At 40.2% G+C, this 23,651-nt stretch overlaps 1 protein-coding gene across 2 annotated transcripts in view; it reads left to right on the top strand.

The window, feature by feature from the left end:
- LOC126188855 (piwi-like protein Siwi) overlaps positions 1–21,393 on the top strand; it is a 167,476-nt gene extending 146,083 nt beyond the window's left edge. For both annotated transcript variants that reach the window (XM_049930498.1, XM_049930496.1), the window contains exons 16-17: positions 17,472–17,619; positions 20,723–21,393. In XM_049930498.1, the coding sequence (XP_049786455.1) occupies positions 17,472–17,619; positions 20,723–20,839 (265 nt within the window). In that variant the 3' untranslated portion in view covers positions 20,840–21,393. The remainder of the gene's footprint in view (positions 1–17,471; positions 17,620–20,722) is intronic.
- The last annotated feature ends 2,258 nt before the right edge of the window (positions 21,394–23,651 follow it).

Genomic DNA, 23,651 nt, shown 5'->3' with positions numbered 1-23,651 from the left:
TCTCCGTGCTCCTCTAGTTGGACCATCTCCAAGGCAGACTGGGGGCTCTTCTCTTTCAGGGCGACCTTTCAGGATCAAACCTTCACAAGCTGCGATCGTCAGGTTGCACACCTCACAGAAGTCATTCTCGCTGCTGCTGAATATTCCATCCCTCACCCTACTTCTTCTCCACGTCGCGTACCGGTCCCCTGGTGGACCGCAGCATGTCGAGACGCTTTACGTGCTCGTCGACGTGCTTTACGCACATTTAAATGCCACCCTACAGTGGCGAATTGTATCAATTATAAACGATTACATGCTCAGTGTCGTCGTATTATCAAAGAAAGCAAGAAAGCCAGCTGGGCTGCTTTCACAAGCACCTTCAACAGTTTTCTCCTTCTTCTGTTGTCTGGGGTAGCCTGCGCCGGCTATCTGGCACTAAGGTCCACTCACCAGTTTCTGGCTTGAAGGTCGCGAATGACGTCCTTGTGGCCCCTGAGGCTGTCTCCAATGCATTCGGCCGCTTTTTCGCAGAGGTTTTGAGCTCCGCTCATTACCACCCTGCCTTCCTCCCCCGCAAACAGGCAGAGGAGGCTCGGCCACCTAACTTCCGCTCCTCGAATTGTGAAAGTTATAATGCCCCATTCACCATGCGGGAACTCGAAAACGCACTTGGCCGATCACGGTCCTCCGCTCCAGGGCCTGATTCTATTCATATTCAGATGCTGAAGAACCTTTCTCCTGCGGGTAAAGGTTTTCTTCTTCGTACATACTATCGCATCTGGATTGAGGGACATGTTCCCGCATGCTGGCGCGAGTCTATTGTTGTCCCGATTCCTAAGCCGGGGAAGGACAAGCACTTGCCTTCCAGTTATCGACCTATCTCGCTTACCAGCTGTGTCTGTAAAGTGATGGAGCGAATGGTTAACTCTCGATTGGTTTGGCTGCTCGAGTCTTGACGCCTACTTACCAATGTACAATGTGGATTTCGTAGGCGCCGCTCTGCTGTTGACCATCTGGTTACCTTGTCGACCTTCATTATGAATATCTTCTTGCGGAAGCGCCCGACCGCGGCTGTGTTCTTTGATTTGGAGAAGGCTTACGACACCTGTTGGAGGGCGGGCATTCTCCGCACCATGCATACATGGGGCTTTCGCGGTCGCCTCCCTCTTTTTATTTGTTCCTTTTTATTGGATCGACAGTTCAGGGTACGTGTGGGTTCTGTCCTGTCCGACACCTTTCGCCAGGAGAATGGGGTGCCACAGGGCTCAGTTTTGAGCGTCGCTCTCTTCGCCATCGCGATCAATCCAATAATGGATTGCCTCCCAGCTGATGTATCAGGCTCCCTTTTCGTGGACGATTTTACCATCTATTGCAGCGCGCAGTGTACACGTGTCCTGGAGCGCTGTCTTCAGCGTTCTCTTCACCGTCTTTACTACTGGAGTGTCGCCAATGGCTTCCGTTTTTCTGCCGAGAAGACGGTCTGTATTAACTTCTGGCGCTACAAAGAGTTTCTCCCACCGTCCTTACGACTCGGTCCCGTTGCTCTCCCAATCGTGGAGACAACCAAATTTTTAGGCCTTACCTTTGACAGGAAACTTAGCTGGTCTCCACATGTGTCATATTTGGCCGCCCGTTGTACCCGTTCTTTAAATGTCCTCCGTGTTCTCAGTGGTATGTCGTGGGGAGCGGATCGAACCGTCCTACTTCGTCTATATCGGTCGATCGTCCGCTCCAAGCTGGATTATGGGAGCTTCGTATACTCCTCTGCACGGCCATCCATCTTACGCCGCCTCAACTCCATACAACATCGGGGTTTACGACTTGCGATCGGAGCATTTTATACCAGTCCCGTAGAGAGTCTTCATGCTGACGCTGGCGAATTGCCACTCACCTACCGGCGCGATATACTGCTTTGTCGGTATGCCTGTCGGCTACTGTCAATGCCCGACCATCCGTCTTATCGTTCCTTTTTTGACGACTCTCTCGACCATCAATACGGGTTGTATGTCTCTGCCTGCTACCCCCTGGAGTCCGCTTTCGTCGCCTCCTTCAACACCTTAATTTTTCACTCCCTGCAACCTTTCGAGTGGGCGAGAGCCACACGCCACCTTGGCTCCAGGCTCAGGTCCGCGTTCACCTTGACCTCAGCTCGCTCCCAAAAGAGGTTACCCCCGGTTCGGTCTACCACTCCCGTTTTTTGGAACTTCGTTCGAAGTTCATCAACATGACTTTCATTTATACAGATGGCTCTAAGACCAATGACGGGGTCGGGTGTTCCTTTATTGTCGGGGCACAAAGTTTCAAATACCGGCTCCATGGCCATTGTTCGGTCTTCACAGCTGAGCTGTTTGCCCTCTACCAGGCTGTTCTTTACATCTGCCGCCACCGACATTCTGCTTATGTCATCTGCTCCGATTCCCTGAGCGCCATCCAGAGCCTCAGTGATCCATACCCGGTTCACCCTTTCATACACCGGATCCAACGCTCTCTTCAGCAGCTGGTGGACGTCGGTTCTCCGGTTAGCTTTATGTGGGTTCCTGGCCATGTCGGTATCCCTGGGAACGAAGCTGCAGATGCCGCGGCCAAGGCTGCGGTCCTCCAGCCTCGGACAGCTTCTTGTTGTGTCCCTTCGTCCGATTTTAGCAGGGTCATTTGTCGGCGCGTCGTGTCGCTGTGGCATGCCGATTGGGCTGCACTTACCAACAACAAGCTACGGGCCTTAAAACCTCTTCCCGTGGCTTGGACGTCCTCCTCACGCCCTTCTCGGCGGGAGGAGGTAGTTTTGGCCCGGTTAAGAATTGGACACTGCCGGTTCAGCCATCGCCATCTGCTGACGGCTGCGCCGGCGCCGTTCTGCCCATGTGGGCACTTGCTGACGGTTCGACACATTTTAATGTCCTGTCCAGATTTTAACACACTGCGTCTAGATCTTAACCTGCCAAGTACTTTCGATGCCATTTTAGCGGATGACCCACGAGCAGCTGCTCGTGTTCTTCGTTTTATCAATTTGACAAACCTCTCTAAGGACATTTGATGATGCTGTTTTTTAATCCTATGCCTGTCAGTCTGTCTTTTATCGTGTTTTCCCTTTTAGTTGTTGTTGTCAACTTGTGCCTCGCGGTGCATTTTTAGAGTAGTCAGGGCGCTAATGACCATTGAAGTTGTGCGCCCTAAAACCACAAAAAAAAAAAAAAAGCATTGTCTCCGACCATGACGGCGCTTGTCCAAGGCTTCTTTAGTTCTGTCCTGAACCAACTAATCACACTAAAAGGGGGGTTAGCCCTATTAGTTGTTTGTTCTTTTTGTCGCCTTTTACGACTGGCAGAACATACTGGAGGCCTATTCTTTTCCCGGACCTCCACGGGCTTTATTATTATTATTATTATTATTATTGAAGGAGAGTGTAAAAATGTGGTACAGCAAATAGCATATTTCTCTTTCCACTGGTGCAGTCTGGTGATCAACAATTGTACACCTACCTTACTGGTCAAATTTCTTCCATTACCAGGATTTGAACTAACTACCTCTGAAACATGTGGCACCACCCCAGCATGCTTTAGTAGCCTCAACTATAGATGCAGATGTACCAGATATCACAGAAACATAATGGTTGCAAAATATCAATCTTTGCTCCCATAAATAGAAAATATTACTTCTCCTACAATGGGAAATCCACAAATCTAATTTGGAATTACTGTTAAAAGATAACAAATAATTACTCTTCAAAAACAAAGGTTGAATGTGCAGCAGGCAAGCATCTACTATTCACACAGCCGAATTACTAACAGGTATTGCTATATCATAGGTAGTTTTGCTTAACAGTGTCAAAATATGTTGCACAATGGCTAAAGTAGCGCCTGAAAATAGAATATATTACACTCACAAGTACAGAATTTTTTTTTTGAGTTATTATAATGAGGTATGATCACAGATATAAATACAGCCAAGATGTTTTTTGTCAACATGTCAAAACTTGGTAAGAGCTTGACACACTTTTGAACCAGTTGGCCTTTTAAGACTATTTGCAATAAATTCACTAGCTTCGAGAAGCTTTTCCATGTCAATTCCTGTTTCAATGCCCATTCCATGTAACATGTAGACAAGGTCTTCAGTAGCAACATTTCCTGATGCACCTTTGGCATATGGACAGCCACCTAGCCCAGAGGCTGATGAGTCCACAACTGTTAAACCAAACTCCAAAGAAGTGAGGACATTGGCTAATGACTGTCCATATGTGTCATGACAATGGACTGCTAAACTTTTGACAGGTACATGTTTCATCACTTCTTCCAGCATCGTTCTCATGGAACCTGGCGTGCCAACACCAATAGTATCACCAAGCGAAATTTCGTAACAACCATATTCATAAAGAGCAGCAGCCATCTTCGCAACAGCTTCAGGCTGAATTTTTCCCTCATATGGGCAGCCGCATACACAAGAAACGTAGCCTCTTACTTTAATGCCATTGTTTAAAGCTTCAGTTATTACTTCCTTGAACCGCTGTTGACTTTCACTGATGGAACAGTTGATGTTTTTATTGCTAAATGTCTCAGAAGCTGCACCAAAAACTGCTACCTCCTTAGCGCCAGCTTCAATAGCAGCATTAAGTCCCTTGAGATTTGGGACAAGTACAGGGTAGCTTACATTTTCCCATTTCTTTATGCCCTTTAGAACTTCCTTGTGATCTGCCATTTGAGGAACCCATTTTGGTGACACAAAACTTGTAACCTCTATCGTTTTAAATCCAGCACTTGATAAACGGTTGATGAACTCCATTTTCACTTCAGTTGGAACAATTTGTGGTTCATTCTGTAGACCATCCCGTGGACCAACTTCAACAACACGAACACTTCTAAGGTACTTTGGATGAGCATGCGTATGAGGTTGCAGGACACTCTCGTCATCAACAATAGGGTTCTGAATTAAAGTCGCCACAGTCATCTGCACGGAACTTTATACTTGCAACTAAACTCCCATTCCGGAGACCATAGGAGCCAATGCTCGAAAAGATGGAAAACCGTAGCAATTAAGAGGCTGGACTACATATGTGTCGACGTCTTTCACTCAACAATGAAACACTATTATTATTATTATCTTTTTTACTTTTTTTTTCTCAGACTTAAGTCTGGTTAAAAATGGAATGTGACGCGGACCTCGGTCAAGCGTGACTTCCTTGTAACTGTATGGTATATGTTATAGTGCATTTAGGAACTTTCGGGTAATTGAACATGTATCAATAATTACAGATTTTTGTAGTTGTATATATATGTTTGGATGTAGCTGTATTGCATTGATGTACTGGTGAATATTGTGAGGTATGACTCCTGTAGTTGATAGTATAATTGGGATAATGTCGACTTTATCCTGATGCCACATGTCCTTGACTTCCTCAGCCAGTTGGATGTATTTTTCAATTTTTTCTCCTGTTTTCTTCTGTATATTTGTTGTGTTGGGTATGGATATTTCAATTAGTTGTGTTAATTTCTTCTTTTTATTGGTGAGTATGATGTCAGGTTTGTTATGTGTTGTTGTTTTATCTGTTATAATCGTTCTGTTCCAGTATAATTTGTATTCATCATTCTCCAGTACATTTTGTGGTGTGTACTTGTATGTGGGAACGTGTTGTTTTATTAGTTTATGTTTTATGGCAAGTTGTTGATGTATTATTTTTGCTACATTGTCATGTCTTCTGGGGTATTCTGTATTTGCTAGTATTGTACATCCGCTTGTTATGTGATCTACTGTTTCTATTTGTTGTTTGCAAAGTCTGCATTTATCTGTTGTGGTATTGGGATCTTTAATAATATGCTTGCTGTAATATCTGGTGTTTATTGTTTGATCCTGTATTGCGATCATGAATCCTTCCGTCTCACTGTATATATTGCCGTTTCTTAGCCATGTGTTGGATGCGTCTTGATCTATGTGTGGCTGTGTTAGATGATACGGGTGCTTGCCGTGTAGTGTTTTCTTTTTCCAATTTACTTTCTTTGTATCTGTTGATGTTATGTGATCTAAAGGGTTGTAGAAGTGGTTATGAAATTGCAATGGTGTAGCTGATGTATTTATATGAGTGATTGCTTTGTGTATTTTGCTAGTTTCTGCTCGTTCTAGAAAGAATTTTCTTAAATTGTCTACCTGTCCATAATGTAGGTTTTTTATATCTATAAATCCCCTTCCACCTTCCTTTCTGCTTAATGTGAATCTTTCTGTTGCTGAATGTATGTGATGTATTCTATATTTGTGGCATTGTGATCGTGTAAGTGTATTGAGTGCTTCTAGGTCTGTGTCACTCCATTTCACTACTCCAAATGAGTAGGTCAATACTGGTATAGCATAAGTATTTATAGCTTTTGTCTTGTTTCTTGCTGTCAATTGTGTTTTCAGTATTTTTGTTAGTCTTTGTTTATATTTTTCTTTTAGTTCTTCTTTAATATTTGTATTATCTATTCCTATTTTTTGTCTGTATCCTAGGTATTTATAGGCATCTGTTTTTTCCATCGCTTCTATGCAGTCGCTGTGGTTATCCAATATGTAATCTTCTTGTTTAGTGTGTTTGCCCTTGACTATGCTATTTTTCTTACATTTGTCTGTTCCAAAAGACATATTTATATCATTGCTGAATACTTCTGTTATCTTTAGTAATTGGTTGAGTTGTTGATTTGTTGCTGCCAGTAGTTTTAGATCATCCATGTATAGCAAATGTGTGATTTTGTGTGGGTATGTTCCAGTAATATTGTATCCATAATTTGTATTGTTTAGCATGTTGGATAGTGGGTTCAGAGCAAGACAGAACCAGAAAGGACTTAATGAGTCTCCTTGGTATATTCCACGCTTAATCTGTATTGGCTGTGATGTGATGTTATCTGAATTTGTTTGGATATTAAGTGTGGTTTTCCAATTTTTCATTACTGTGTTTAGAAACTGTATCAATTTAGGATCTACTTTGTATATTTCCAAAATCTGTAGTAACCATGAGTGGGGTACACTATCAAAGGCTTTTTGGTAATCAATGTATGCGTAGTGTAGGGACCTTTGTTTAGTTTTAGCTTGATATGTCACCTCTGTATCTATTATCAGTTGCTCTTTACATCCTCGTGCTCCTTTGCAGCAGCCTTTTTGTTCTTCATTTATAATTTTGTTCTGTGTTGTATGTGTCATTAATTTCTGTGTGATGACTGAAGTTAATATTTTGTATATTGTTGGTAGGCACGTTATGGGGCGATATTTAGCTGGGTTTGCTGTGTCTGCTTGATCTTTAGGTTTCAGATAGGTTATTCCATGTGCAAGTGTATCAGGGAATGTGTATGGGTCTGCAATGTAACTGTTAAATAATTTAGTTAGCTGTGAATGTGTTGAGGTGAACTTCTTTAGCCAGTAATTTGCTATTTTATCATTTCCAGGGGCTTTCCAATTGTGTGTAGAATTAATTGCTCGGGTGACTTCATGTTGCAAAATTATCACTTCAGGCATTTGTGGTATCATCTTGTGTGTGTCTGTTTCTGCTTGTATCCACCGTGCATGCCTGTTATGTTGTACCGGGTTTGACCATATGCTGCTCCAGAAGTGTTCCATGTCTGTTATGTTTGGTGGATTGTCTATTTTAATGTGTGTGTTATCCATTGTTTGGTAAAATCTCTTTTGGTTTGTGTTGAATGTTTGGTTTTGTTTCCTTCTATTTTCACTGTTTTTGTATCTTCTAAGTCGTTTGGCCAATGCTTGCAATTTCTGCTTTTTTTCATCTAATTGCTCTATTGCTTCTTGTTGTGAGATTTTACCTAACCTTTTTCGTTTTTTGTCTGATATTTCATTTCTTATAAATTGTGTTAGCTGTCCGATATCTTTTCTCAGTTTTTCTATTCTGATCTGTAACCTGTGTTGCCATGCTGGTTTTGTGGGTTTCTTCTGTGTGTTGGTTTGTTCTGATCTCTGCCTAGTGTGTATATTTAGTGTAGTGAGTGCTCCTATATAAACCAGTAGTTGTAACTCTTCCATAGTTGTGTTTTCATTTATTTTGTTGTGTATGATTGTGTTGATAGTTTTTATTGTTGTTTCGACTTGTGGGTTATTTGGCGGTCTATGCAAGAATGGTCTAATGTCTGTATTTGTGTCTTTGTATTCTATATATGTCAGCTGAAATTTCTCTTCTATATCTAACACATGTCTCTCTTCGTGTTCTATTTGTGCTTGTTCTGGTGGCTGTCTTAAGATTTCGTTTTCCTCTGATTGTTTAATTGATGCGTGTTGGTCTTTGTTTGTTTGCTCTGGGATGTTTGAGTCCATTACTGTGTTTCCTTCCTCTTCTGATTGCACATTATTTTGTTCCAGTATTTGTTGTTTGATGTTTTCTAATTCTGACTGGGGTATCCTGTTATTTTTTATTATTACACGGATCTGATCAGCTAGTCGTTGTTCTGTTAAAAATTTTAATTCCGGGTATCTGGTAATAAATGTTGTGTATACTTGTGATCTGTATCCAGTTGTGTTGGTTCCTAGGTTTGTTGCTTGGTAATAACAGAACATGAGGTGTCGATTAACTTCATCTGACCATCTCATCCTCTGTCTTTGTTTTCCTTCTAGGGTGGTTGCAGGAAGCATATCCTGCAAAACACCTCTATTCGGATTTAAATCCTTTTCCAGTTGGCTAGCAGTGTCGTTACCATTGTGGGCGGGCATAGGGTTCAAGCGTCGTCCCCGACCATGACGGCACTTGTCCAAGGCTTCTTTAGTTCTGTCCTGAACCAAGTAATCACACTAAAAGGGGGGTTAGCCCTATTAGTGGTTTGTTCTTTTCGTCGCCTTTTACGACTGGCAGAACATACCGGAGGCCTATTCTTCTCCCGGGCCTCCACGGGGATTATTATTATTATTATTATTATTATTATTATTATTATTATTTTACATTTGTATTTCACCTTTTTTCACTTACCATTGGCTGCATTTGTTGCTATAGGTACAAGTTTCTTCATAAGTAAGGAAGATTCTCCGATGAATTTTGCACAGCGTACAAACTGTACTTACAGGTGTATGAAACTCTAGAATTTCCCAAATCTATTAAAAACTGTGGTAAAAATCGAGATAATTAACTATAAAATTTGAGTTTTTTCTAAACATGAAGTTGAAAATGTAATGGCACATTCATTGTTTTCATAAATTAAATAATTTCTAGAGTTTCCTACACCTATAAGTATGGTTTGTATGCTGTGCAAAATTCATTGAAGAATCTCTCTTACTTATGAAGGAACGTGTACCTGTAGCAACAAACGCAGCCAATAGATGTGAAAAAATGAACAATCACATGTACAAAAAATTATTTTGTTACTTTTTTGAACTTCCACTGCTATGATTGTGAATGCTGAATCCTTCCTGGTCAAGCTGACAAAGTTTTATGAATTTATTTGTAAAAGTATAGACAGTGGGAAATTAAAATGTCCTGTGGTGTCTCTCCTACTCCAAGATGCCCGTTTGACGTCCTACCCCCCTTAATTTCCTAACAGTTTCCTTTGGTTTAATCTGCGAGTCATGACTGATAAATTGTGGTTAGTCCACATCTGCCCCCTGGAAATGGCTTAAAATGTAAAATCTGGTTCCGAAATCTGTATTACCATTAAATAAATCTCTTACCTTTAGATAATCAATCTAGAACCTTCAGGTGTCTCCAGGTCTCTTCCACGCATACAGCCTTCTTTCATCATTCTTAAATCACATGTTAATGATGATTAAATTATACTCAGTGCAGAACTCTATCAGATGACTCCCTCTTTCATTCTTTCCCCCCCAGTCCATACTCACCCACAATTTTACCTTCTCTTCCTTTCACTATCGAATTCCAGTTTCCCATCACAATTAAATTTGTCTCTCCCTTAATGGAGTAATTTCTTTTGTCATCATACATTTTTTCAATCTCGTTATCTGCAGAACTAGGTGGCATATAAATTTGTATTACTGTGGTGGGTGTGGGCTTTGTGTCAATCTTGGGTGTGATAATGCGTTTGCTAAACTGTTCCAAGTAACTTACCCACGATCCTATGTTCTTGTTCATTCTTAAACCTACTCCTGCATTACCTCTATTTGATTTTGTACTTACAATCCTGAATTCACCTGACTGGAAGTCATGTTCCTGGTGGCACCAAACTTCACAAATTCCCACTGTATCTACCTTCAACCTATCAATTTGCCTTTTTAAATTTTTGAACCTACCTGCCCCATTGAGGAATCTAACATTCCATGCTCTGATATGCGGAATGCCAGTTTTGGTTTTCCTGATGACCATGCCCTCCTGGATGTAAAAGCAACAGATACATCAAATGTTGCTGCAGACTTGAGTGCAAGATTCGAAAATTTGTCGTGCATCACATGCACGCAATAGGCCTGTACCAGGGTAGCAAATTCAATGTGTTTCAGGTCAATTTCAGTTAAGTTAAAATTGAAATGGTTTGAATTTGGAAAGGAATTAGCTGATGGATTAGTTCAGTGTATTCATGGTTATAGCTCTCACTTGATTTGATGAAGCATTTTGGGGAGACACCAACTTTCAACACTATTTAAAATCATCATTTGTGTATGAATAAGGGAGTTGTAGTATTTATCAGAGTGAGTCTCCAGAGATTCGTACAGTCTGAAAAGCCCTCTTATATATGGTCTTACTTAGCAGCAGATATTCAGTGTTTCCTGTAGTTCATTTAAATAACTAGGGAGTATACAGGGTGTTGAACTATACAGTGTTTCAAAGATTCAGTACCCAAACTAACAGGGGTGGTACAGGAAACAAAACCAAATACATTTTGTAAAGCAACCGTGTGTCGGAAACAGATATTGTGTGAGCACTGAGCCTGGATAGATAATGCACAAGTGGAGCAGATAGTAGTAGTAGTAGTAGTAGTAGTAGTAGTAGTAGTTGGTTTGAGATGTGTAATATGTTCAAATGTCATTTTATTAGACACTGAGTCAATCAACAGCAGATAGCACTAATACTTACATGACTGTTACATTGTCAACAGGGAGTACGGCACATTGGGAGAAATGAGACACATGCACTTTGTGTACGGTCTGCCTAAAGATATTTGTCTGAGCCGAGTGAATGTATCGTAAACACTTCCCTGCACTGCAATCTCCACACGATCGCAAATTTACTGTAGTACATAGTCGACAGGAAAGTACTAGCGCACTGATGATGATAAGCAGTGCTAATGCTGACAGACCATGGACAGTATATACACCTAATGTCGAGAAAGTCGTGCTGTTACAATTTGAGAACAGTCCAGAGACAAGTACTCAAGTAGTTGCTGCTGTGCTTGGTATTCACCATAGTTTAGTAAGGGATGTGTTGCGTGAGCAGCTGCTTCATTATTATTGTCCAATGAGAGTATAAGCCATGGGACCAGATGACTATCCATCTTGTCTCGAGTGCATGTGCTGGTTCCTGCAATGAGCCAGTGAACACCCTTGTTTTTCTGAAGTCATATTTACAGATGTGGCTCAGTTTACTTGGGTAGGCATTTACAATAGTCACCATTTGCATGTATGATCAGATGAAAAACCATGTTTTACAGTTGTGTGAGGTTATTAAAGACATTTTGCAGTAAGCCTGTGGATATCGTGGGTAACTAATTATTTGGGCCCTACATGTTGCTTACCAATGTTATTGGACGGGTACCCCTAGATATGAAGAGGATAATGTGGGTGTGGCACGATGGAGCTCCAGCGCACTTGGCGGAACTAGGCTGAGCAGTGATAACCAGTACCTTTTGGAAATTGTTGGATCAGCTGGAGAGGACCTGTACATTGGCCTGCAAGATCCCTGGACCTCATCCCATTAGACTTCCTTCTCTGAGGCAACATGAAAGGCAAGGTGTATTCAACCATTGTTGACTCATAGGTGGAATTGTTTGCAAGAATTCTTGCAGCATGCATACAAACACAGAGCACACCACACTTTTCCAGTAAACACCGGACAACATGCCTTGTTGATACTGGCTCTACACTGTGCTTAATGGTGCTCATTTTAAACATCTACTTTAATGTAATAGTGATCAGAACAATGATGCGAAGAAAAACATTTACGACAGTTTAATTCTCAAACAAACACAATAACCTCCTTGCGTATTCGGTACTGTAATAATATGCATTTCCGACACATGGGTGCTTTAAAAGTATATTTTTTGTTTCTCTGTCAACATCCCTGTTAGTTAGGACCCTGAAATTTCAAACACCCTTTATATGTGGGCCAATGCCCCCCCATGAACCATGCACCTTGCCGTTGGTGGGGAGGCTTGCGTGCCTCAGCGATACAGATAGCCGTACCGTAGGTACAACCACAACGGAGGGGTATCTGTTGAGAGGCCAGACAAACGTGTGGTTCCTGAAGAGGGGCAGCAGCCTTTTCAGTAGTTGCAGGGGCAACAGTCTGGATGATTGACTGATCTGGCCTTGTAACAATAACCAAAACGGCCTTGCTGTGCTGGTACTGCGAACGGCTGAAAGCAAGGGGAAACTACGGCCGTAATTTTTCCCCGAGGGCATGCAGCTTTACTGTATGATTAAATGATGATGGCGTCTTCTTGGGTAAAATATTCCGGAGGTAAAATAGTCCCCCATTCGGATCTCCGGGCGGGGACTACTCAAGAGGATGTCGTTATCAGGAGAAAGAAAACTGGCGTTCTACGGATCGGAGCGTGGAATGTCAGATCCCTTAATCGGGCAGGTAGGTTAGAAAATTTAAAAAGGGAAATGGATAGGTTAAAGTTAGATATAGTGGGAATTAGTGAAGTTCGGTGCCAGGAGGAACAAGACTTCTGGTCAGGTGACTACAGGGTTATAAACACAAAGTCAAATAGGGGTAATGCAGCAGTAGGTTTAATAATGAATAGGAAAATAGGAATGCGGGTATGCTACTACAAACAGCATAGTGAACGCATTATTGTGGCCAAGATAGATACGAAGCCCACACCTACTACAGTAGTACAAGTTTATATGCCAACTAGCTCTGCAGATGACGAAGAAATTGAAGAAATGTATGATGAAATAAAAGAAATTATTCAGACAGTGAAGGGAGACGAAAATTTAATAGTCATGGGTGACTGGAATTCGAGTGTAGGAAAAGGGAGAGAAGGAAACGTAGTAGGTGAATATGGATTGGGGCTAAGAAATGAAAGAGGAAGCCGCCTGATAGAATTTTGCACAGATGGATAAACTGAAAGAACCAGAGGTTGTACAGAGTGTCAGGGAGAGCATAAGGGAACAATTGACAGGAATGGGGGAAAGAAATACAGTAGAAGAAGAATGGGTAGCTTTGAGGGATGAAGTAGTGAAGGCAGCAGAGGATAGAGTAGGTAAAAAGACGAGGGCTAGTAGAAATCCTTGGGTAACAGAAGAATTATTGAATTTAATTGATGAAAGGAGAAAATATAAAAATGCAGTAAATGAAGCAGGCAAAAAGGAATACAAACGTCTCAAAAATGAGATCGACAGGAAGTGCAGAATGGCTAAGCAGGGATGGCTAGAGGACAAATGTAAGGATGTAGAGGCTTATCTCACTAGGGGTAAGATAGATACTGCCTACAGGAAAATTAAAGAGACCTTTGGAGATAAGAGAACCACTTGTATGAACATCAAGAGCTCAGATGGAAACCCAGTTCTAAGCAAAGAAGGGAAAGCAGAAAGGTGGAAGGAGTATATAGAGGGTCTATACAAGGGCGATGTACTTGAGGACAATATTATGGAAATGGAAGAGGATGTAGATGAAGATGAAATGGGAGATACGATACTGCGTGAAGAGTTTGACAGAGCACTGAAAGACCTGAGTCAAAACAAGGCCCCCGGAGTAGACAACATTCCAGTAGAACTACTGACGGCCTTGGGAGAGCCAGTCCTGACAAAACTCTACCATCTGGTGAGCAAGATGTATGAAACAGGCGAAATACCCTCAGACTTCAAGAAGAATGTAATAATTCCAATCCCAAAGAAAGCAGGTGTTGACAGATGTGAAAATTACCGAACAATCAGTTTAATAAGCCACAGCTGCAAAATACTAACACGAATTCTTTACAGACGAATGGAAAAACTAGTAGAAACCGACCTCGGGGAAGATCAGTTTGGATTCCGTAGAAATACTGGAACACGTGAGGCAATACTGACCTTACGACTTACCTTAGAAGAAAGATTAAGGAAAGGCAAACCTACGTTTCTAGCATTTTTAGACTTAGAGAAAGCTTTTGACAATGTTGACTGGAATACTCTCTTTCAAATTCTAAAGGTGGCAGGGGTAAAATACAGGGAGCGAAAGGCTATTTACAATTTGTACAGAAACCAGATGGCAGTTATAAGAGTCGAGGGGCATGAGAGGGAAGCAGCGGTTGGGAAGGGAGTGAGACAGGGTTGTAGCCTCTCCCCAATGTTATTCAATCTGTATATTGAGCAAGCAGTAAAGGAAACAAAAGAAAAATTTGGAGTACCGTATTTACTCGAATCTTAAGCCGCACTTTTTTTCCGGTTTTTGTAATCCAAAAAGCCACCTGCGGCTTAGAATCGAGTGCAAAGCAAGTGGAAGTTCTGAAAAATGTTGGTAGGTGCCGCCACAACTAACTTCTGCCGTCAAATATATGTAGCGCTACACAGGCATGGCGCAAAAACCTCCGCGCCAGTAAAAAAAAAAAAAAATTTTTTTTGGAAGACGAGCTTTTTTTTCTTCGCCCCGAGTTTCGACCACTGCACTTTCATACATTATCCAACGAAGTAAATACAAATTCCGTGTTGTTCATCTTCGAATGTAGCAGAATTTCAATGTACTACGAAAATCCGACATGAAAGACTGTTTGGGATGTTTGTCAATATGGCCAACTCTACTTTCTGAATTTTTTCCTACCTGTGAGAAGAGATGGTTGCTAATAGGAACCTGATGAAATGTGAATCACATGCAGTATTCTCTTCACCATAAGAATAATACGAATATCAACATTTTGTCATGTATTCTTTCGTGTTTGCTGCTATCTCATTTAAATCCTGTCTGCCTAATAAACTACGAAACTAGAGTGAGACAACAGCAAACGCGGAAGAATATACGTATCGTGTCATGTTTATATTCGTATTATTCTTATGCCTAATAGTGATGCAGTCAGAAATGAAGCACGGCAAGTGACTAGATTTTTAAATCTAAGATGACTAATTTCTGTGCAGAATTTGATGTAATAAAGAAGCGACCGCAAAGATTTTCAAACGGAGAAAAATTTTCGCCTAACTCTCGTTCAGAACATGTTCTATCATACGCAGTCTATTATTTGGTTCTTGTTGATCATTATCAAAGGAAGCAACAGTGTAAGTAACAACAAATAGCAGTCTCTTGCCATTGTTTCGCTAATGAGACGATTTCTCTCTCTTTTTTTTTTTTTTAATTGTAAGTGGCGGTAGCGCGCACAAAAGCAAGCCATGCCGCGAGCGGCGACAGGCCATAAACACGCACTATCAGAATGCGACAAACAATGCGTGACACGGTACAGTAATGCATTTTCAGCTTAGTGACGCAAACAGCTATAACAAAGAAAACAGCACTTATCAGATCAAAGCAAAATAAGCAATCGATTCAAACCAGATGAAGCATGTGAAAAAGGAAGGGTACCCATATAAATACGGTCAGAGAGCCTGACGCATAGCAATGGCTACCTGGTAAAGCTTAACTGCTAAGCTTACGACTCGAACCAAATTACTGTAGCTGTATCGTCATTCATTCGACCTAAATTGTGTCTCATATTACAATGGACCAACTTTGTTTCGATTTGGAGGTGCGACCTAAAACTTTACTCTCCACTTGAATTTCGAGTCTCAAATTTCCGGTGCGGCTTAGATTCGGGAATTTTTTTTTTCCTTTATTTCGAGTCTCATTTTTCAGGTGCGGCTTAGATTCGAGTGCGGTTTAGATTCGAGTAAATACGGTAGGTATTAAAATCCATGGAGAAGAAATAAAAACTTTGAGGTTCGCCGATGACATTGTAATTCTGTCAGACACAGCAAAGGACTTGGAAGAGCAGTTGAACGGAATGGATGGTGTCTTGAAGGGAGGATATAAGATGAACATCAACAAAAGCAAAACGAGGATAATGGAATGTAGTCGAATTAAGTCGGGTGATGTTGAGGGTATTAGATTAGGAAATGAGACACTTAAAGTAGTAAAGGGGTTTTGCTATTTGGGGAGCAAAATAACTGATGATGGTCGAAGTAGAGAGGATATAAAATGTAGACTGGCAATGGCAAGGAAAGCGTTTCTGAAGAAGAGAAATTTGTTAACATCGAGTATAGATTTAAGTGTCAGGAAGTCATTTCTGAAAGTATTTGTATGGAATGTAGCCATGTATGGAAGTGAAACATGGACGGTAAATAGTTTGGACAAGAAGAGAATAGAAGCTTTTGAAATGTGGTGCTACAGAAGAATGCTGAAGATTAGATGGGTAGATCACATAACTAATGAGGAAGTATTGAATAGGATTGGGGAGAAGAGAAGTTTGTGGCACAACTTGACCAGAAGAAGGGATCGGTTGGTAGGACATGTTCTGAGGCATCAAGGGATCACCAATTTAGTATTGGAGTGCAGCGTGGAGGGTAAAAATCGCAGGGGGAGACCAAGAGATGAATACACTAAGCAGATTCAGAAGGATGTAGGTTGCAGTAAGTACTGGGAGATGAAGAAGCTTGCACAGGATAGAGTAGCATGGAGAGCTGCATCAAACCAGTCTCAGGACTGAATACAACAACAACAACATGGTCCAATGACAACACCCAATGAGTTGTAAAGGCAGATTGCCAGAGTCAGATTCATTGGAAGAATCCTGGTGTGAAGCTGTCAACTCTGATGTTGCTTTGAACACCATAGTGCTTTTCTAGGTATGGTTCTATTAAAAGTCATTGCCCTTGCTTTCCTCCCACCCTTAAGCTGACTTAGCCAATTGGATATAGGCAAACAAACAGTTTACTATGGGTCTTTAACAATTGAGGGGGGTGGGGGTGGGGGAGACTTTTGTAGAAGCGAAAAAGTTAAGGAGCTTTGAGCAAGTAGATTCTGCGGCATTAACATTTCTCTGATAATCTAATTGACTAATGCTTCATCTACATGAAAAAATATAAATTGTAGTGTTTGTATTTTAGCTGGTAGTCACCATTTATTCTGCAAATACAGTTGCAGGAAGGTGCATGGATCTGTCATGTTAGTGTCGTGTACAGCACTTCGCTGTTGCTCTTGAAATGGATAATAGTTCTAGTAACAGAATAGAAAAATTAATTGATGTCCAGAGTATTTGTGAGGAGATTTCCTGTTGTACACCTTTTTAATAGCTGTAAATAACTTTTCAGGGTAAAGTTTTCAATGTTCACTCCCACATTTCAATCTATATTCATAAAAAAATATAACATATATAGAAATATGTAGAATGTCAAGAAATGTTGCTTTCTGGTTTGCCACCCATTTTGTGGTACTGCTTTAAATTTGAATTTTTTTCCCCAACCAGGTACGATTTTTTCATAGTATCACAGAGTGTGCGACAAGGTACTGTGAGCCCAACAGCATACAATGTCATCTCTGATAATGGTGGACTGGATGCTGACAAAATGCAGCGACTGACATATAAACTGACACATCTGTATTACAACTGGAGTGTAAGTAATAGTAACTGATTTTTTAAATTAAATTGCAGTTCAGTGAAATATAAGCTACTACCTGTTAGTATGAAAATATTTAATTTATAACTGTATAATGGAAGAGTCCATAGTATGCATTGTGTGCCGCTCTCTTTGCGGCAAAAGATGATCCTTGACATCCAGCTGTGCTTTTGTCAACTTTGTCGGGCAGTGTAAGTGGTTGCTACAATATTTAAAGATGTTTGTAGTTCTTTCAATTAGATTTAACCTTAAGCATTGATGCTATCAGCCGTCTGATTCTGAACTTAAGTTCTATTAAAAATATAGGATACATCTTTCGTAATGTCTAAAGGATTTCCTGAAGCTACTGTGATTCATCTGTAACATGCAATGGAATACAAGTAAATGATCCGAGCACAACTGACAGGGTATTAATTCCATCCATAATTTAGGAAATTTTTCAAACAAGACAGCTATTATCACCAATGACTGAGGTGGAAGTGGTGGAATGTACGTAGATGAAAAAACTGGTAAATTATACTCCAAGGGGAAGGACATTTATTAACATGGGATATTGTCTCCTCAAATTTTGGAATCGTGTAACAACGCAAAAATCTTCTTATTATTGAGGTTCCTTAAGGGGGGTTGATTTCATAACACACACCCTGGACGTTAGTTTGTTAGCAAATGATTATGCCATCAGAAGAATGGGACACTGTTGCTCATGTGAATGCATTATAACACACACTCTCACTAGGGCCGGGAAAGGAAATACCTCAGTCACAGAAAATTCTAATAATTCCTATGAATTGTGAGCTGCTGCTGTTAACCATGGCTTGTGACCATTCATTGTGCTCTAGAAAATCTGCAGAGCACAATGGAAAACTCCAAACGTGGATGGATAGTGAAAGCCATATCCTCTTATTTTGCCTGTTCCTCTTGCTGCTCTTTAGTTTTCTTGAGTACGTTTGGTAGCTAAAGTATGAACTTCTTCCTTTGCTTGTAAATTATAGATTGCAGCGATCAGTCGCCCTTTATAAATTTTATTGGCAGGTCTAGATTTCAGTTAGAAGCTAGCCTGTTGGGGCTTCATCCACAGTTCATTGAATACTTTCCATTTTCTTGTTCTTTACTATTTGGTAGATGATCATGCATTTGTTGTAGCCATGTCCAGGATGTTGTAGCAGACATGCATTGTCCATCTTCTGTTTGTGACCTTTCTAGTTTATTTACAGGTAATTTGATCAACCACTCCCAATTGATACATTGTTGCACTGTAGAATGTTAGGGTTCCAGTCAGCCACTTTGCTTGTTGCTGTTTCAGTTTGCAGTGTAATTAGAAGAAAGACATCTTAATTCTTCTTTTAAGGGTATACAGGCACAGTGGATGCAGCATGTTCTGCCAGTATTGTTCAGGATGCTCGTGAAGTGTATTTTAGCATATGGCATCTTTACCTTGTCAGGAAGTCTATGATGGACCTTCTTCGTTGTACCAGCTAGTGAAGTTTGCCATTCTCGGAGCTTCTTATCCAGTTGAAGAGACGTGAAGAAGTTGTCAGTCATTACATTTCTTCCTTGATTTGGAAGTGGCTCCATGAGGTGAACATCAATAGGCTTTGAGTGGTTGCTTCTTACTGTGTGTCCTCTTTTTCCAAGGTATGGGAGGCATTACGTATATACTTCATTGCTATATTGGCGGCAATCCAAGATCTGAGACCGTATTTGTCAGGTTTGTGAGGTAGGAATTAAGTGAACCTGTATTACTTTTCTTGGTAATAATTGCATGTCTATAGTTGTTTTTTTTTTTTTTTTTTTTTTTTTTTTTTCCCAGGCTGGTAATAACCAATACCGACTTAATGAACTTTCCCTAAATTTCGGATACAAGAGCAAATTTGTTGGCTGGCAGGCATTAGGCTCGGATTGGTTTTTTATCAAAACTCCTGAAATCTGTTTCATGCCATTAACATCGCTATTCAAAGAAGGTCTCTATGAATGCAACTGAATGTCATCCGTTGATGTATGGTTGTGCAAATGACACCCTGAACGTACGGCACCTATTGATTTTTCCTGTTCCTAAAGTGACATGGTTAACTGTTTTTAATACTTTTTGAGCATTTGATTCTGTAAACATAGCATTGCATCAGCGCAAGTAAGACAGAAAGCACTGATGGCAATCATTTACTGTTTTGCAAATGTAAAAAGTGGGACCTCCTCTCTACTGTAGAATGTTCAAAACTGATCTTCAAGGAGATGAAAAATTAGCCATCTTCGAATTGGTTCCATCACTAGCAGTCTTCTTTTTTAGAGATATGCAGCTGGGTCTGCTGTGATGAGTTGGGTAAAGATTGACACAGGCCACCATCTGAGTCCTCCTCCAATAATCCTTCCTCACTTACAATGGCTTAATCTGTACTTGCCTGATAAAAAATCCTCATCTCCATTGGGGAAGTCAGTTACTGATTAAACATCAGAATAACAGTTACTCAGGCAGTCCCTGCTGACAAGACGTATTTGAAAACTTCTTACATGGACAAATAATATTACTTGAATGATATGATATAAATTGTGCCAGATTGGAATGTGTTTGTGTGCGCAAAGACATAACAATGACTGCAACAACTTAGCGCGATTGTTGCCAGTTGATTAATTTACATGCATTCAGAAGACAAATAACAGTGGTGTTGATGGACTCCTTCTGCCATTCTAGGTAATGTCCAAGAAAACAAATATTGTTTGAATAGTAATACATCATTGCAAATGGGGGAAAAATTTGGGAAATTCATATGACAACATAAAAAGAAATTGGATGTGACATTAAAGAAAGCAATGGCAAGTTCATTTTGACACTTTTCTGCTGTTCTGGTGTTTGCCAAACTGTTGTTCGTTTTTGAGACAAGTTTTGCAAAATGTTTGATTCTGTTTTAATAGTGCAGACCGAGTGGATTGTATACAGCTTTGACATGGTTTTCAGTTTGTTATTCACAGTGCATTTAACATTCAGTACAATGTGGCAATTGAGGAAAGGTGAACAGTTTGTGTGTTAAGCCCCAGTAAACAAAGATCTTTAAGACATTGTAAATTTATTCTGAGAAATCTTCTAAACAGAAAATTTAATTTTCAGGGTACTGTCCGTGTTCCGGCCCCCTGCCAATATGCTCATAAGCTGGCATATCTTGTTGGACAAGCATTACACAGGCCACCACAACCAGCACTGGAAGACTTGCTGTATTTCCTTTAAGAAGTAGTAATAGTACATGCTGAAAAGAGTAAAAGGCTTTTATGTTGTCTTGAGTTTTACAAACTCGGTAATGCATTCTGAAGAGGATTTTGTGTTTTCATTGAAGGAAGCATTTATCACTTTTAATCTTTATCACTTTTATTTTTTTAAATTAAGTTCATTATTTTGCTTAACCAGGGTTTGTTAAATGAATGTGAAAATGTAAGTGCATAATTTATTGTAGGACCTTTTGAGTTCCTTATGAGTATTTCTGTTCAAATACTGGAGATTTAAATATAATGAGCAGATCGTTTATATTCATGATAGTTGTTTGATAGTGTTGCTGACAATTGAGATGCTGTAGACTCTCTACTACATGATGTTAACATGAAAGGAGGCTTTCTGGATTGTACAGTTGTTGACACACTGTTAAGAGATCTCTGAGAATCTCAGGAATTTTCATTTTTGTAGTATTGTTTTTTGTATATAAAATGTTCCTATAGAGCAAGAATGTTCTGTGTGATCTGGGAGTCATTGTGTTTAATGTTAAAATATATTTTTGTAATTTTGTAAAAGATTTTCTTGCCAATTCGTCCACATGTATTTTCCAGTTTTGTGAGGGTTACAAAACAAATGCGCGAGCATGAAACACTTTTTCAACTTTCAATGTAAAAGAATTTTACTGAGAATATAGCTTGTGTGTGTATGCGTGTGTGGTTGCGTGTGCACTTTTTTGGACTGAGCAATAGCAAAGCAGTTTACTGTCTTAACAGTGAGTTGCAAAAACGTCAGTGCCCTGTGCTGAGTAGCTACTCATATATTATTAGGTCCAATAACAGTCTATGTTGGATTTCAGATCAACGTCAGTCACCCTAAGTTTTGTATGGAAGGTACCGGGTGCTTTCTTCGAAGTAATTTCTTAACTGTTCAGAATTTTAATGGAATAGGTCACAGAACTAATACTGCATTCTGGGTAATGTAAGGAAATTGCTGCCTGCCCTGGACTGAGGGTCAGCACACACATTTTATTAAGGGCCAAACATTACTTAGGATGTTGTGCTGGAGTTTCTTTGGTAGGTCTACTAATAACAGGAAGAAAGTTTCCATATTGATAAAAATGCAAATATATATATATCACACACACACACACACACACACACACACACAACCTCCTTGGGACAGATGAAAATGCATGTATATGCCCAACAGAAGTTCTATTCCCTCAGATGCTTTCCCATCAGTAATGATTCTGTGTTAGAACAATTCCCACATTTTAACTTAATGTTATCAGTCATTTAACATTAATTTTCATACAGATTTCTGCAAAGAAGTACATCATGTTGCTGCTCGAAGTCAACCTTGGAACAAAGCAGAAAAAACAAACTATATTCAAGGTTGTTGATCATATAATGTAGCGTTAGCACAGTAAGCAAAATTTTCATTGTTTTCATGTTGGGGCCATAGCTTCCTGCTTCACAGGTTCACAGTGTTTGGAAGGGGAGAAAGTATGTTGAGTCACTGCCTTAACAGTGATCATATGGTGATGATGGTGACATGCTGATGATAATTGCTATAGCAGGAACCTTTCTTCTGTTCATTGCAAGGAATTAAAAGAGCTTTAATTTAATTTCACAGTTATTTATACCAATAAATACTGCTTTTGAAGACAGCCATAACTACAATGGGCTTTCACAACTTTTTACTTCAGTATGAAATACGCTAATCCGTACTAGATGAGCAGTCTTAGGTTGGTATGACCTGACGTCAGATATAAACATAGGATTCTAAGCCGCAGGCGGTTTTTTGGATTACCAAAACCGGAAAAAAAAGTGCGCCTTAGATTCGAGTAAATACGGTAAATAGGCTCTACCACATAAAGATCTAATGCTCGGCGTACGACATCCCATTCATCACGCACATACAGAAGTCTGGTAGATTTTTCTCTTGAAATTTGGCTTTTAGCATATTGTCACAATTCTGAGTGGTACAGTCAACAAGTTGATTATCAGATTTAGAGATGTCTTCTGCACTTGCACCAGGATGTAAAAAGACAGTCGTTGGAACTGTTGTTTGAGCTTTGAAAATCTATCATTAGAGATTTTTTGAGGCAGTGGAGATTTGACTTATCACAATGTTTGACAGCACGGGAAGCGCACGAAACACGTTCACATGATTTGTGGCCCAAAGCCAGTTGTTGTCGAAATTACTTTATCATAGTGCAGGTCTCCCTTATTAGAACTGTTTTGCCTTGTAATTTTAAACGGAACCCATTTAGAAATCTCAAGATATTGGCAGCAAAAGCTAATTTCAAAAGCCATTCTGTGTTGGATAATAGTGATTCAGGGCGGCTTAGAGAGAGAGAGAGAGAGAGAGAGAGAGAGAGAGAGAGAGGAGGAGGAGGAGGAGGAGGAGGAGGAGGAGAAGAAGAAGAAGTCAATATCTGCCCTGAATTCAAAATATCTTCACAAAATTTACCACAACTGCTAAGCCATTGAAATGATGATCAGGAAATTTAGATTCCACTTCTGATGGTGCTTCAGTCCACGAGAACGAATGACATTCACTGATGACACAACTGATTCAAAAATACAATAGGTTCAAATACTTGCCACACAGTACCGGTTGATGAATAGTCCAATGAGTAGCTACAGGCTTTGAACACCGTGTATTTTAGCATGCCTTGTAAATGTGTCCAACTAAGCCTGTGTTCCTTCCACACACATTTTTACCACCAGCATTTGTCACACATCTTGCAGGTTGTACTTCATTAATGTTTTCTCAACATCTTTGAAAGTATTTTTGCGCAGTCGCATTCAACCCCTCGGCTGTAGTT

This window comes from Schistocerca cancellata, chromosome 5 (genome assembly GCF_023864275.1).
Source record: "Schistocerca cancellata isolate TAMUIC-IGC-003103 chromosome 5, iqSchCanc2.1, whole genome shotgun sequence".
Taxonomy (NCBI): Eukaryota; Metazoa; Arthropoda; class Insecta; order Orthoptera; family Acrididae; genus Schistocerca; species Schistocerca cancellata.
Note: the sequence above shows the minus strand (reverse complement) of the source record. Positions and strands in the feature narration are given on the sequence as shown.